The 15,983-nt window shown below is 44.7% G+C and overlaps 1 protein-coding gene across 1 annotated transcript in view; it reads right to left on the bottom strand.

Moving 5' to 3' along the window:
- Positions 1-210: 210 nt before the first annotated feature.
- vax2 (ventral anterior homeobox 2) overlaps positions 211-15,983 on the bottom strand; it is a 41,061-nt gene continuing 25,288 nt past the window's right edge. The window contains exon 3 of the mRNA XM_072257018.1: positions 211-618. Coding sequence (XP_072113119.1) covers positions 211-618 — 408 coding nt within the window. The remainder of the gene's footprint in view (positions 619-15,983) is intronic.

Genomic DNA, 15,983 nt, shown 5'->3' with positions numbered 1-15,983 from the left:
CACTGGCGGGCTGCCCCCTGCACATCAACAGGTTGTGTTGGTTGTTAACGCAGTCGACATGTGATAAATAAATTAATCTGACTATGAGGGAGCTCCGCCCTCCACGATGACCAACACACTGACCAGACACCAGTCCAGCCACTGCAGTGCAAGGAGGGAAGAGGTGGAGTCTCCACTCTGCTCTCCACTTTTTTTCTGTCACCCCTCCCTCTACGAACTTAGCCTCTTGTCTGAGCCACTGTCACTGCGCTCGGTCTGTGGGCATGGCTCGAAGGCCAACGTGCCTACCCCGTAGCCGGCTGAGAGTTCGTGGGTGCTGCCCAGCCTCGGGGTCGGCGAGGCGGCGCCGGTCGGGGTGGCCAGGCCGAAGTGGGGGCTGCCGGTGGAGGAGACCAGGTTGCAGCCGTCATTGCCCGCGGAGGATCCGGGCGGGCTGGGCCCTCCAGGGAGCAGGCCAGCAGCCGCGGCAGGGGGCGCCGGCAGAAGCCGCCTCTGTTCCAGGAGCCGAAGGACGTTGCAGGTGGCATTGGACTCGGAAGAGCCCGGAGAGCAGTTGTCACAGTTCCGGCTTTGGTCTTTCTTCTGCTTCGTCCGTCTGTTCTGGAACCAGACCTTCACCTGAAATCCAAAGCAAAACGATGTCTAACAAGGTGTAGAACCATCCTCACAGAACATATAACAGTACAGCACAGAAACAGGCCCTTCGGCCCTCAATCTTGTGCCAAACCAACTAAATTAGTAATCAAACGGCAAACTAAACTAACCCCTTCTGCCTACACAATGTCCACATCCTTCGATTTTCCTCACATTCATGTGTCAGTCTAAACGTCTCTTAAATGCCCCTAATGTATTTGCCTCTATACCATCTGGAGAGGGGAGACTTGCAGCATAGGCAACTGCTGATCTTCCACACAACGTTGCCCAGGCCTGCACCCTGGAGAGTGAAGACTTTCCAGGCGCAAATCCATGGTCTCACAAGCCATATATATACCATCTCCCCAGGCAGTGCATTCCAGACACCCAGCTCTCTCTTTATAAAAAACTTGCCCATCACATCACCTCTGGAATTGCCCCCTCTCACCTTAAGTGCACGTCCTCTGGTATCAAACATTTCAAACCTGTGAAAAAGATACTGTCGGTCTACTCTATTTACGCTTCTCATAATCTTAAAGTCCTCTGTCAGGTTTCCCCCAGCCTCGGCTGCTCCAGAGAAAACGACCCAAGTTTGTCCAATAAACCAATCAGCAAACCAACCACATTGCTAAGTAGGTTAGACAGCTCAGCGGCATATGTTAACCTGGCATTAGTTAGTACAGTTCAAGATTCAAGATTGAAAACTGGTTATTGTCACTCTTCGGTACACCAGGATAAAGGAGAACAGGATTATGCAGCATAAAGAACACAATAAATATCAATCTCAAAGCAATCCTATAAAAACACAGTGTACTAGTAACTGTTGTAAATATGGATCAGTGATCCGGGTTCAGTTCCTGCTGTTCTTTGTAAGGAGTTTGTACACTCTCCCCGTGACCATGGGAGTTTCCTCCGGATGCTCCGGTTTCCTCCCACTGTGCAGAGATGTACAGATTAGGGGTAGTAAATTGTGACAAATCAAGCCAATCTTGAATCTAATCCGTTGTTACATGTACTGAGGTACAGCGAAAATCTTGTCCATACAGATGTTTTCATTGCACAGTGCATTGGATTAGTACAAGGGAAAACAATAACAGAATGCAGAAACAAGAGGAGATCTGTCAATGCTGCAAATCAATGGATCTGGGGTTGAGAGGGTAAACAGCTTCAAGTTCCTCGGCATCCACGTCACCGAAAATCTCACGTGGTCTGTACATACCAGCTGTGTGGTGAAAAAGGCACAACAGCGCCTCTTTCACCTCAGATGGTTGAGGAAGTTTGGTATGGCCCCCCAAATCCAAGAACTTTCTACAGGGGCACAATTGAGAGCATCCTGACTGGCTGCATCACTACCTGGTATGGGAACTGTACCTCCCTCAGTCGCAGGACACTGCAGAAAGTGGTGCGGACTGCCCAGTGCATCTGTAGATGTGAACTTCCCATGATTCAGGACATTTACAAGAACAGGTGTTTAGAAAGGGCCCGTGGATCACTGGGGACCCAAGTCATCCCAACCATAATCTATTCCAGCTGCTACCATCTGGGAAGCGGTACCACAGCATAAAAGCCAGAACCAACAGGCTCTGGAACAGCTTCTTCCACCAGGCCATCAGACTGATGAACTCACGCTGACTTGAGTGTACTCTATATTACATTGACTGTTCTATTTATTGTAAATTGTTATAAATGTATGATTGTACATTGCACATTTAAATGGAGATGTAAAGTAAAAGATTTTTACTCCTCATGTATGTGATGGATGTAAGAGATAAAGTCAATTCATTCAATACAATTCACTCATTCAAAGTACATAGACAACATGCTGGAGGAACTGAGTAGGCCAGGCAGCATTTGTGGAAATGAGTAAACAGTCGGCATTTCGGGCTGAGACCCTTCAGCAGGACTGGGAAAAAGAGACCAGAAGTCAGAGTAAGAAGTTGGGGGGAGGGGAGGAAAAAGTACAAGATGGTAGGTGATAGGTGAAACCAGGAGAGGGGGATGGATGAAGTAAAGAGCTGGGAAGTTGGTTGGTGAAAAAGATACAGGGCTACAGAAGGGGGAATCTGATAGGAGAGGACAGAAGGCCAGGGAAGAAAGGGAAAGGGGAGGAACACCAGAGGGAAGGGATGGGCAGGTAAGGAGATAAGGTGAGAGAGGGAAATGGAGATGGGGAATGTCGAGGGAGAGGAGGGGAGGAGCAATTACCAGAAGTTTGAGAAATTGATGTTCATGCCATCAGGTTGGAGGCTATCCAGACAGAATATAAGGTGTTGCTCCTTCAACCTGAGTGTGGCCTCATCGCGACGGTAGATGGGACCATGGACTGGCATGTCGGAATGGGAGTGGGAAGTGGAACTGAAATGGGTGTCCATCGGGAGATCCCACTTTTTCTGGAATGCGGTACAAGGTGTTACAGTTTTGGAGAAAGTGCAGTGCAGGCAGACAAAGAGGTGCAAGGTCATAATGAAGCAGATTCCTCTTGTGCTGCAGGCACCCTCAGCTCATCCTTAGGTTGTGTAGGTTGTTGATGAAATGACACATTTTACTGTAAGCTTCGATGGGCACGTGATAAATAATTGAATCTGAATCTGAATCTCACTGTTCAATAGTCTATAACAGTGAGATAGAAGCTGCCCTATCAGTATTGTTCTTCTCAGTATTTACCTGAGAGGTAACTCCTTGCCCGTTTGTTCCCCGCCTCTGATCTCCATCCTGCTACTTATCCTTACAAGCAGAACAAGTGCCACACTTGCCCCTACACCTCCTTCCTCACTACTATTTAGGTCCTCACACAGTCCTTCCAGGTGAGTTGGCACTTCACCTGCAAGCGCTGGGGTCACCTGCTGTATCCGGCACTCCTGGTGTGGCCTCCAGTATATCGGTGAGACCTGGAATAGATTGGGAGACCGCTTCACCGAGCACCTTCTTTCCACCTGCCAGAAAAAGTGGGATCTCTCAGTGGCCACCCACTTCAATTCTACTTCCCATTCCCATTCCGACATGTCTATCCCACAGCCTCCTCTACTGTCATGAGGACACACTCAGGTGCTATCTATCACCTAGTACTACTCCTTCCCCTCCCCCCACCTTCTTACTGGATAGATTATGAAGACACGTAGTCCCCTTTTATTGTCATTTAGTAATGCATGCATTAAGAAATGATACATTATTTCCTCCGGTGTGATATCACAAAACACAGGACAAACCAAGACTAAAAAATCTGACAAAACCACATAATTATACATATAGTTACAATAGTGCACAATACCATAACTTGATGAAGAAAGTCCCTGAGCACAGTAAAGTTCAAAGTTTCTCAAATGTCCCACATCTCACGCAGACAGGAGAAGGAAGAAAACCCTCCCTGCCATGCCGACCACAATCCGACTCTGAGTCATCTGAAAACTTTGAGCTCTGATCAGCTCTCCGACACCCAGTACTGAGCACCATCTCTGCCGAAAGATTCAACCTCCTTCTCGGTCGCCAAAAGCAAGCAAGGTCGGGGATTTTGAGGCCTACCCTCCAAAAGATTCCCAACCACACAGTAACGACAGCAGCGAACGGGTGTTTCAGAAATTTCTCCAGATGTTCCTCTGTGATTTCACATCCATCCTCCATCAAATCAGAATTGTCCACGGCCCCTATTTAACAGATACAATATCATTTTTCACCGGGGAGCTGCACACGCGCGGCGCGCTGCCATCTTCTCCTCCCGCCGAACGCAAACATGAAAATAAAAGACAAAATGATGGCAGTTTGGATTAGATTATGAGGATACTCGGTCCTCGTTTATTGTCATTTAGAAATGCATGCATTAAAAAATGATACAACGTTCCTCCAGAAAGATATCACAGAAACACAGGACAAACCAAGACTAAAACTGACAAAACCACATAATTATAACACTGTCACAACAGTGCAGAGCAATACCGTAATTTGATAAAGAGCAGACCATGGGCACGGTAAAAAAATGTCTCAAGTCCTGATAGCCCCATCATCTCACGAAGATGGTAGAAGGGAGAAACGCTCCCTGCCTCCAAGCGCCGCAAACTTGCCAATGCATTGGAAGCACCCGACTGCAGCCGACTCTGAGTCTGTCCGAAAACTTCGAGTCTCCGACCAGCCCTCCGACACCAAGCACCGAGTACCATCTCTGCCGAGCGCTTCGACTCTGCCCCGGCCGCCGAGCAACAAGCAAAGCCGAGGATTTGGGGCCTTCTCCTCTGGAGATTCTGGATCACATGGTAGCAGTGGCAGCGAAGCGGGTATTTCAGAAGTTTCACCAGATGTTCCTCCGTGCTCTCACATCTGTGTCTATAAAATCAGGATTGTGCACGGCACCCTACTTGACAGATAACAGATATCATTCACCGGAGTGGCCACTGCACGCTGCATCGCGTCGCCATCTTCTCCTCCTCCTCCTCCTTAGTTTAAAGGTTAACTAAGTAGTGTTTGAGCTGGTGTATCGAGTGTACAAAATTATGAGGGGTAGAGATAGGGTAAGTGCGTGCAGACTTTTTCCACTGAGGTTTGGTGAGGCTACAATTAGAGGTCATGGGTTAAGGGTGAAAGGTGAGAAGTTTAAGGGGAAGATGAGGGGAAACTTGTTCACTCAGATGGTCATGGGAATGTGAATGATTTCAATGTTCAAGAGAAGTTTGGATAGATACATGGATGGTAAGGATATGCAGGCTATGGTCCCAATGCAGTTTGATGGGAGTGGGCAGTTTAAATGGATAGTTCAGCACAGATTAGGTGGACCAAATGGCCTGTTTCTGTGCTGTGCTTCTCTATGACTTTGCATCCCTGATAGTTTTAGGTATTAGGCATTGAACATACTGTAACAACATAACAACAAATACAGCAATGCCCACAAAATGCTAGACTCCAAAAAACTGAGACAACAGGCCACAACGCCACAAAGCATGACAAAATGCAGCAAGCTGCTTAAAATTCATCAAACGGGACAAATTGTACTGAGTGAAAGAACAGGCAGAATATAAGGTTGTCACAGTTAAGGGTGTTAGTGGACATAAGATCCCACTACCCATTAAATGCTCCCAATGACGTTCATCTCAAATAGACTCTGACAACCAGGTCCAACTCCTGGCCTTCATGTGTGGCTTAGCTACTAAGCCCAAAAGGGTCATTTCTACTGACTGGAGAAGTGGTGAAGGCGGGTTACTGGTGCATTAAAACCAGTTACTTAAGGCAGATGGGGTTCATTAGCCATGGTTGCCAGCTCATCTAGGAGAAGGAAAACTCTAATCTGAAAAATTTTAATTCCACTTCCCATTCCCTTTCCGATATGTCAATCCATTGCCTCCTCTACTGTTGCAAAAAGGCCACACTCAGGTTGGAGAAACAACATCTTATATTCCGTCTGTGTAGCCTCCAATCTGATGGCATGAACATTGATTTCTCGAACTTCTGGTAATGCCCCCACCCTGTCCTTCACCATTCCCCATCCCCTTTTCCATTCCTCAGCTTATCACTTTGCCTGCCCATCACCTCCCTCTGGTGGTCCTCCCCCTTTTCTTTCTTCCATGGCTTCTGTGCTCTCCTTTCAGATTCCTCCTTCTCCAGTCCTGTATCTCTTTCACCAATCAACTTCCCAGCTCTTTACTTCATCCCTCTCCCTCTCAGTAGCACCCATCACTTTGAGTTTCTCCCTCTCTCCCCCCACGTCCAACTCTGACTCCTCTTACATTTTTCCAGTCCTGCTGAAGTGTCTCAGCCTGAAATGTCTGACTGCTTACTCTTTTCCAAAGATGCTGCCTCCTGTCATCTTGTGTATATCAAGTCACCTCTCATGCTCCTTCACTCTGGCTCATTCAACCTATCCTCATGAGACAGCCATGTTCCATCATCTATTTCATCTTGTGTATGAGTAGCTGTCTTATTTGTTGTAGTTTATATTGCAGCTTTATAAAACTCTAGTTTGGCCTCACCTGAAGTATTGCACACAGTTCTGTTCACCCTCATTATAGAAAGGATGTCAAGGGTTGGGAGAGGGTTGCAGAAGAGGTTAACCAGGATATCGCTGGATTGGAAGATGTGAGCTATAAGGAAAGGCTGGATGCAGTTCAGTTTTTCCCTCTGGAGCAGCCAAGGCTGAGGGGTAACTGGATAGAAGTTTACAAGATTATGACAGGCATAGGTAGAGGATAGAACAATTGCAGAAGACCAACAACAGCAAACTTACTGTATGCACGATGAGATCAAAGAGGTCACGAATCGGAAGAAAAGTGGGGCAGCAACAGGATGTATAAAAGCAAAAGACAACTCTACAATTATGGAAAAAGGAAAAATAATGCAAAGATGGTCAGAATATATCAAAGACCTACGCAACGACAAAGACTGAAAGGAGATATTGGCAACAACAACAAGGGCCCAGCAATACTGAAAGAAGAAGTGGAACATGCTATGAAGAAAATGTGAAAGGGGAAATCATCAGGACCAGATAACATTCCAGTTGAACTGTATAAAGCGCTAGAAGATTTGGGTGTCGAGAAATTTACAATCTTATTGAATAGAATATACAACAGTGGCAAAGTACCAGAAGATCTTTTAAAGACTGTATTCATTGCAATGCCAAAGAAACCAGGTGCAACAGAGTGTGGACAACACAGAACAATTAGTTTAATGAGCCACCTCACAAAAATTCTACTTATGCTCAGAATAAGAAACAAAATTAAACCAGAGATTAGTGAAGAACAGTGCGGCTTTGTCGAAGACAAGGGAACATCAAACGCCACTTATATCCTCAAGGATATTATCGAAAGGTCAATAGAAGTACAACAAGACCTATACTTCTGTTTCATTGACTACACAAAAGCCTTTGACACCGTGAAACACCAAGTCAGCATGAAAATGCTTGAAGATATTAATATCGACGGAAAAGATCTAAGAGTAATCAGGAATCTCTACAGGCAACAAAGTGCAGCCATACGGATAGACAACAAGACTGGTGAATAACAGCCAATAAAGCCAGGACTTAGACAGGGTTGTGTTCTGTCACCGGACCTGTTCTCCCTGTACAGTGAAAACATCATGAGAACCATACAAGACCTAGCTGGAATATGCGGATGATACAGTACTGATAGCAGACAGTGAAGTAAATTTACAGAAACTAGTATCTAACATCAACCCAGAGAGTGAAAGACTTGGCCTCACCTTAAACAAAAAGAAAACTGAAGCAATGGTAATATCAAAGAAACCTGATATCCCAAACTGTGGGATCGTATTGGGAAATGAAATCCTGAAACAAGTTCACAACTTCAAGTACCTTGGATCATGGGTAACATCTGATGGCAAATGCGAAACAGACATAAAAGCAAGAATAGCAATGGCAAGAACAGCATTTACAGAAATGAGAAACATCTTAACGAACAAGAAAATAGCAATTGACACCCGCCTTAGAGCTCTCAGCTGTTACATTCTTCCTATATTGATGTATGGCTACGAGCCATGGACCATCACAAATGCAATGGAAAAAAGAATCAATGCAGCAGAGATGTGGTTCCTCAGAAGAATGTTATGTATACCATATACGGACAGGATAACCAACGAAGAAATTCTACAGAGAACGAAAACAAAACATGCAGAAAACAGCAATCAAAATTCTTTGGACACATCATGCGAAGAGAGACATTAGAACATTTAGTTACAACTGGAAAGCTGGAAGGAAAAAGAAGCAGAGGCAAACAGAGAATGGAAATGATAGATGGAATAACATCATGGTTAGAAACAGGGGAGGCAACAACTACAATTCGGAGGGTCAGGGACCGTGATGGATGGAGAGACATGATTGTCCATGCCGAACGGCAAGGCACCTGAATGAATGAGATAGAGTAGACAGCCAGAGAGCTTTTTCTGAGGGTTGAAATGTCTAATATGAGGAAGCACAATTTTAAAATGATTGATGGAAGATACAGGGGAGATGTCAGAGGTAGTTTTTTTTCCACACAGAGAGTTGTGGGTGTGTGGAATGTGCTGAAGGCAAATACATTAGGGACATTTAACAGACTCTTAGATAGGCAGATGGATGATAGAAAAATGGAAGGCTATGCAGGATGGAAAGGTTAGAGTCCTAAATAAATGAAGGGAATCTGGCTATTTCCTCAATTAGTTTTTGTTCTTTAAGAATTGTCCCAGAGAAACAGCTGGCCCGAATAACCAATAGCCCAATTAATTGGAATCCACTGTATATATCAAATCTGACAAAGAACTAAAAATCCAGCAAAGTTCAACAGAACTGGAAAAATACAAAAAAAAAAGCGCGAACAATAAATTATAACACATGCCAAAACAATGAAAATGAATGGACAAAATAAAGCAAACAGCAAAATATAATCGGTCCAAATTCAACCAATCCAAAATTCAATCTTCCCGACCAAAGAAAACAAACCACCAAACAACTATAAAACCACAAAATTCAGCCATAAAATATACCAGGAATGACAGAAGAACAGGAATACCAAATAAGAAGTTGGCAAGTGGCAGATGGAGTTCAACCCAGATAAGTGTGAAGTGGTTCATTTTGGTAGGATGTTGCCTGGATTGGGGAGCATGCCTTTTCTCCTTGGAGCGACAGAGGATGAGAGATGACCTGATAGAGGTGTATAAGATGATGAGAGGCATTAGTCATGTGGATAGTCAGAAGCTTTTTCCCATGGCTGAAATGGCTAGCACAAGAGGGCCCAGGTTTAAGGTGCTTGGAAGTAGGTACAGAGGGGATGTCAGGGTTACGTTTTTTATGCAGAGAGTGGTGAGAGCGTGGAATGGGCTGCTGGCAATGGTGGTGGAGGCGGATGCAATAGGGTTTTTTTAAGAGACTCCTGGACAGGTGCATGGAGCTCAGAAAAATAGAGGCTATGGGTAACCCTAGGTAATTTCTAAGGTAAGGACATGTTCGGCACAGCTTTGTGGGCCAAAGGGCCTGTATTGTGCTGTAGGTTTTCTATGTTTCTATAAAGGCACCTCTTAAAGTACAATATTCCTAACAAATTAACACATTATGACACAATATCCATAAAAGGACAACTGAAACAATGGATAAAAAAGAACAGCAAAAAAAAAAGCAACACAGTTTGCTTAACTACAGGATTCCCGTAAAAATGCAACAAACCACTTGTGCAATTTGTTCTTTTTTTCACGGATTGGGTGATTGGTGTTTTCTTTGAACAGTCCCATGGTGTTTCTTTGCTTTGTGGCTGTCTGTGGGAATTCAAATCTCAGAGTTGTATACTGCATACATACATTGATAATAAATGTACTTTGAATCTTTGAACTAAATGCAACCAGTAGTCTAGGACAAAAAGTTAAACTGCAACAATGTTTCCCAATTGCAACAAAACTGTCTAAATGTAATAATGTTGTTAAATTGCAACAAAACTGTCTAAATGCAACAATGTTGTTAAATTGCAACAATGTTGTCAAATTGCGACAAACTCAAGAAGATAAAGTTGTTCAAAGAAAATATACAATTCGGGGAACAAAACATAACAAACTCAGATACAAAAAGCAGAGCTTGGACGGAGCTACGATGGTGTTGGACAGTGACTTTTTCGAGCTCAAACAGTTAATTCCTAACCTCTAATGTCTCTCTTTTACCTTTTCAAGGTGGACGGGTCCTGTCGAAGACCCTGACCTGGAGCAACACTCAAACCAGTTCTTTGCGGTGATGGGACCCGCAAAAGCAGTTCAGCATTCAACACCGTGATTCCATCCAGGCTCGACAAGAAGCTCAGAGACCTCGGCCTTGACCCTGCCTTGTGCAGCTGGATCCTGGACTTCCTGTCAGATCGGCAGCAGGTTATAAGGGTGAGCTCCCTCACCTCCACCCATCTGACTCTCAACATGGATGCCCCTCAGGGCTGTGTACTAAATCCCCTCCTTTACTCCCTGTATACCCATGACTGTGTTGTTACCCACAACTCCAATCTGCTAATTAAATTTGCCAATGACACTACATTGATTGGCCTAATCTCAAAAAATAACGAGGTGGCCTACAGGGAAGAAGTCATCGCCCTGACACAGTAGTGTGAAGAAAACAACCTCTTCCTCAATGTCGCAAAAACAAAGGAGCTGGTTCTGGATTACAGGAGGAATGGACACGGGCTAACCCCTATTGACATCAATGGATCTGGGGTTGAGAGGGTAAACAGTTTCAAGTTCCTCAGCATTCACATCACCAAAAACCTCATGTAGTCTGTACACACCAACTGTGTGGTGAAAAAGGCACAACAGCACCTCTTTCACCTCAGATGGTTGAGGAAGTTTGGTATGGGCCCCCAAATCTGAAGAACTCTTTACAGGGGCACAATTCAGAGTATCCTGACTGGCTGCATCACTGCCTGGTCTGGGAACTGTGCTTCCCTCAATCGTAGGACTCTGCAGAGAGTGGTGCGGACAGCCCAGCACATCTGTAGATGTGAACTTCCCACTAGTCAGGATATTTACAAAGACAGGTGTGTAAAAAGGGCCCAAAGGATCATTGGGGACCCAAGTCACCTCAACCACAAACTGTTCCAGCAGCTACCATCTGGGAAACTATGTTTCTAAACAGTACCACAGCATAAAAGCCAGGACCAACAGGCTCCAGGACAGCTTCTTCCACCAGGCCATCAGACTGATGAACTCACGCTGATTTAAATGTATTCTATGTTTCATTAACTGCTCTGTTTATTATAAATTACTATGATTGCACATTGTACATTTAGATAGAGACGTAACGTAAAGATTTGTACTCCTCATGCATGTGAAGGATGTAAGAAATAAAGCCAATTCATTCAATTCCTGGGGCTCACCGACTGGCTGTTTTTTGATATCCAAAGGATGTGGCCTAGAAGAGGAGTGTGTCTTTGAGGTTCTGAGGCTTTGGGGCACTGGGATGAGCCAATTCTATGCCGGTGCCGCTGACTGAAGTGGGAGAAAATGGGATATCAGGAACAATGGATCAGCTGTCGGGGGTTCTGTACTCTGTGAACTGTGAACTCTCTCTTCACTCGTGGGTGGGGGGAGAGCTTGTTGCCGATTCTTGAGTCGGTGAATTCAGCAAAACAAAAGGCGATGTGGCAGCTTTTAACACTGTAATCAGCAAGTTGTGTTTCAGTTCGCCTCCCCTCCCACTGTTTTCTCCTTTATTAGTGAGAGAGAGCTTGTGGAATGTAGATGAACCATTGGCTTTTGTTGTACTGCAGATTGTGGTCTTTACTGGGGGCTTAGCCATTGCATACTTGATGGGTGGAGGGTGCTGATGCTTTTTTTGCTGAAGTGAGTGGGAGGAGGGGAGGGTTGTTGTTCTGCTTCTGCCTGTGTGTGGGAGGGAGTGGGGGGCTTTGGGGGGGCTAATGTTTTTACTGTCAGTCATTCCTTGGGGTGCTCTTCTGTTTTTATGGATGAAGAGTAAGAAATTCGGGTTGTATATTGTATTAAATTAAAGGCATCCATTAGTCTTGCGAAACCATGGATCTGCACCTGGAAAGTCTTCACTCTCCAGGGCGCAGGCCTGGGCAAGGTTGTATGGAAGACCAGCAGTTGCCCATGCTGCAAGTCTCCCCTCTCTACGACACCAATGTTGTCCAAGGGAAGGGCATCAGGACCCATACAGCTTGGCACCAGTGTCGTCGCAGAGCAATGTGTGATTAAGTGTCTTGCCCAAGGACACAACACAGCTGGGGCTCGAACTCACAATCTTCAGGTAGCTAGTCCAATGCCTTAACCACTTGGCCAAGGCACATTCTCTGATAATAAATGGAACCATTGAACCATTGAAAAGCAGACAAATGGTGTCAAAAACCTGACAAAAATACATCACACTTGACAGGTAACTGCAGACCTACCAGTAACCACAGCCATCACTCACTCATACCCACACTGCACCAGAATATGTGGATCCCAGATCAGTCGCTACAGCCACCTGAGGACCCACCAATAGATAACCCCTCAGGAGACCATCACACTCAATCAAGTGATCGATCGTACTGCTAACACTATACCTGGTGACCCTCACCCTCACCTCTCCTGCAGATAACAAGCTCAGTTCAATACAAAGGAGAGAGGGTGACAGATAAATTATGCAAAACTTTGCAGATAATGTCACTGTCACCTAATGCAACAATCCTGACAGTTAACAGGGGTGACACAGTAGTTGGCAGTTAGCACATCACTTTACAGTACCAGCACCCCGGGTTCAATTCTCACCGCCCTCTGCAAGGAGTTTGTATGTTTCCCCGTAACCACATGGGCTTCCTCCAGATGCTCCAGTTTCCTCCCACAGACCAAAGACTTACCGGTTGGTAGGTTGACATGGATGTAATTGGTGTGGGCTCATCGGGTAGGAAGGATTTGTTACTGCACTGTATCTCTAAATTAAATTTAAATTAATAATGTAAGTAAGTATAGATAAACTATGACAAAAATAGCAAAATGCAGTTAAACTGCTAAATGCAGTAATCCAAATAAAACACCCTGTAAAATAAAAAAAACCAACAGATTAAATAAATGCCACAAATCCTGAACGAACACAGCAGAATGACGTGAATACAATGAACCTGGGAAGATTCAGCATGAGAGCAGACTCGATGGGCTGAATGACCTTACTGCTCCTTAAGACAGAGCAGCTGACAAAATGTAACAAAATGACAAGCCATGGCACAATCAGAAGCCACAAAAAACGCAACACACACAAGAAAATGCAATAAATAAATCCCCTTAAATACAGTGAATGGTCAAAATGCAAAGGTCTCATTTGATAGGCGATCAGGGCCGTTCAGGATCCAGAGAAATTGTAACTGACCAGATAAGACTCTGCATTCCATAAGAATCCAGCTCCACCGAATACAGCATTTCCACCGGACTCCTGATTAAATGCTTGACATTCTGTGTGTTGTTCGCTCGCTTTTTGCCGATTGGGCATTTTTTTTTTCACGTGTTGGGTGTTTTATGTTTTTCATGAGCGGGTTCCGTGGTGTTTCGTGGCTGACTGCGGCAGGATGAATCTCCGAGTTGTATTCTGTCTGCTAGTAAATGTACTTTGGATCTGAATGAACGAGACAAGTTTTTCACTGTATCCTGGAGCATGTGACGATAATCCAGACAGCAGCCAATCGAACCCTCTCTGCGCCTCTCCAAAGCCTCCAGTTCCTTGACAGTGCGGTTACTCGAGACAAGAAGTATGATGTTCCAAGTGTTCCCAACCTTCCTCCTGCCACAGACCCCTAACGTTAACCGAGGGGTCGGGAAGCCCTTAAAGCGGTATTCCCTTAATGTCACCTGTCACACTATCCTACAGTGTCATCATCTTCTGCCAGCTCCACTGTCGAGGAATTGACTGGATCACTCCGCTGGACCTTGCTATCGTGGGTAGCGCTACCAGTAGCTGAACTTCAGACGGCAATGCTGTCGGAAATCTCGGGAAGGTGACGATCCTCAGAGAAGCGCACAATGCTCCAAACCTCAACAAAGCCTCAACCAGCTGCAACGTGACTTCCTGACCAACTTGGGGAAAAACTCAACAGATGAAACTAATTGCAAACAATGTTAATAAAACGTCACAATTCCTGTAAAGTAGCGATTCGGAATCCGGTTTCCTATCACCAACACGTCGTGAAATTCGTTTTTACGCTGCAACACTACATAACGATAAATAATAATAAAACTATGTTACAGTGAGAAGTGTGTGTATATATATATCTAGTTAAATTAAATAAGTAATGCAAAAAGGAAAATAAGTAAGTAGTGCGGTTTCGTTCATGGATTCGATGTCTATCCAGAAATCGAATATGGAAGGGAAGAAGCTGTTCCTGAAAAGCTCATTGTGTGTCTTCAGGCTCCTGTACCTTCTTCCGATGAGAAGAGAGCTGTCCTGGGTGATGGAGGTCCTTAATGATGGATGCTGCCTCTTTGGGGAATCGACCTTTGAAGGTGTCCTGAATATTGGGGAGGCAGTGCCTGTGATGCAGATGACTGAGTTCACAACTGTCTGCAGCTTATTTTGATTCCCCGTAGCAGACGGTGATGCGGCCGGTTAGAATGCGCTCCACCGTACATCTGTAGCAATTAGCGAGTGGAGTAAACATAAAATAAAAAGAAGAACCAAATAAGCAAAGCTAAATTGATAAATGCGACAAACGTTTCTGTGACAATGTGAACATCTGATAAAGCCGACAGCAAACTGACACAATTTGAATGAAAAACATCCAATAAATTGGAAATAAGAATGACATAGGCGTCAGATACAAACGTATCAAAATACTGCGCAGAGAAAATGCAACAAGCCCAACGAATTGCATCCCACCCAACAAATAACAACGACGTCCAAAGCTCAAAGTAATTTTATTATCAAAGTACAAAGTTTCTTGCGGGCATACACAGTAAATGCAAGAAACACAATAGAATCAATGAAAGACCGCACCCAACGTGGCAGACAAACAACCAATGTGCAAAAAAACACAAATTGTGCAAAATACAAAATGAAAGAGAAGAATAAATAAATGATTGAATGAATGAATGAATACATACATAAATGGATAAATGAATGAATGAATAAATAAATAAATAAACGAATAAAGGAATGAATAAATAAATAAATAAACAGAAAGACAGGCAGATAGATAGATAAATAAATAAATAAGCAAGCTAGCAATAAATATTGAGAACATGAGATGGAGTCCTTGAAAGTGAACCCATAGGATGTGGGAACAGTTCAGCGATGGGACAAGTGAAGTTGAGTGAGGTTATTCCATCTGCTTCAGGACCCTGATGGTTGAGGGGTAGTAACTGTTCCTGAATATGGTGATGTGGATCCTGAGGCTCCTCTACCTCCTTCCTGATGGCAGCATCGAGAAGAGAGCACGACCTGGGTTGTGGGGGTCCCTGATGATGGATGCTGCTTCCCTGTGACAACCATCCGTGTTGATGCGCTCGATATTGGGGGTGGGAGTGGGGGCTTTACATGTGATGGACTGGGCCATATCCGTTACTTTCTGTAGGATTTTCTGTTCAAGGGTGTTGGTGTTTGCACACCAGGCACTGATGCTCTATACTCTCCACTACGATTCTACAGAAGTTTGTCAAAGTTTTAGATGACATGCAGACAAGATATAACAAAGCATGACAGGTGGCACGCTATCATAACTCCATTACCGGTCAGGGTCTGATTCCTGCTCCTGTCTGTAAGGAGATTGTACATTCTCCCTGTGGCTGTGTGGGTTTCCTTCCAGGCGCAAGTGGAACAACTGCCACACCTCCTCCCTCACTACTATTCAGGGCACAAAACAGTCCTTCCAGGGACACCTTACCTGTGAGTCTGTTGGGAGCATCTAGTGTATCCCAAGGTAGTTTCA

The sequence above is a fragment of the Mobula birostris genome, chromosome 4 (assembly GCF_030028105.1).
Source record: "Mobula birostris isolate sMobBir1 chromosome 4, sMobBir1.hap1, whole genome shotgun sequence".
In the NCBI taxonomy this organism is placed as follows: domain Eukaryota; kingdom Metazoa; phylum Chordata; class Chondrichthyes; order Myliobatiformes; family Myliobatidae; genus Mobula; species Mobula birostris.
Note: the sequence above shows the minus strand (reverse complement) of the source record. Positions and strands in the feature narration are given on the sequence as shown.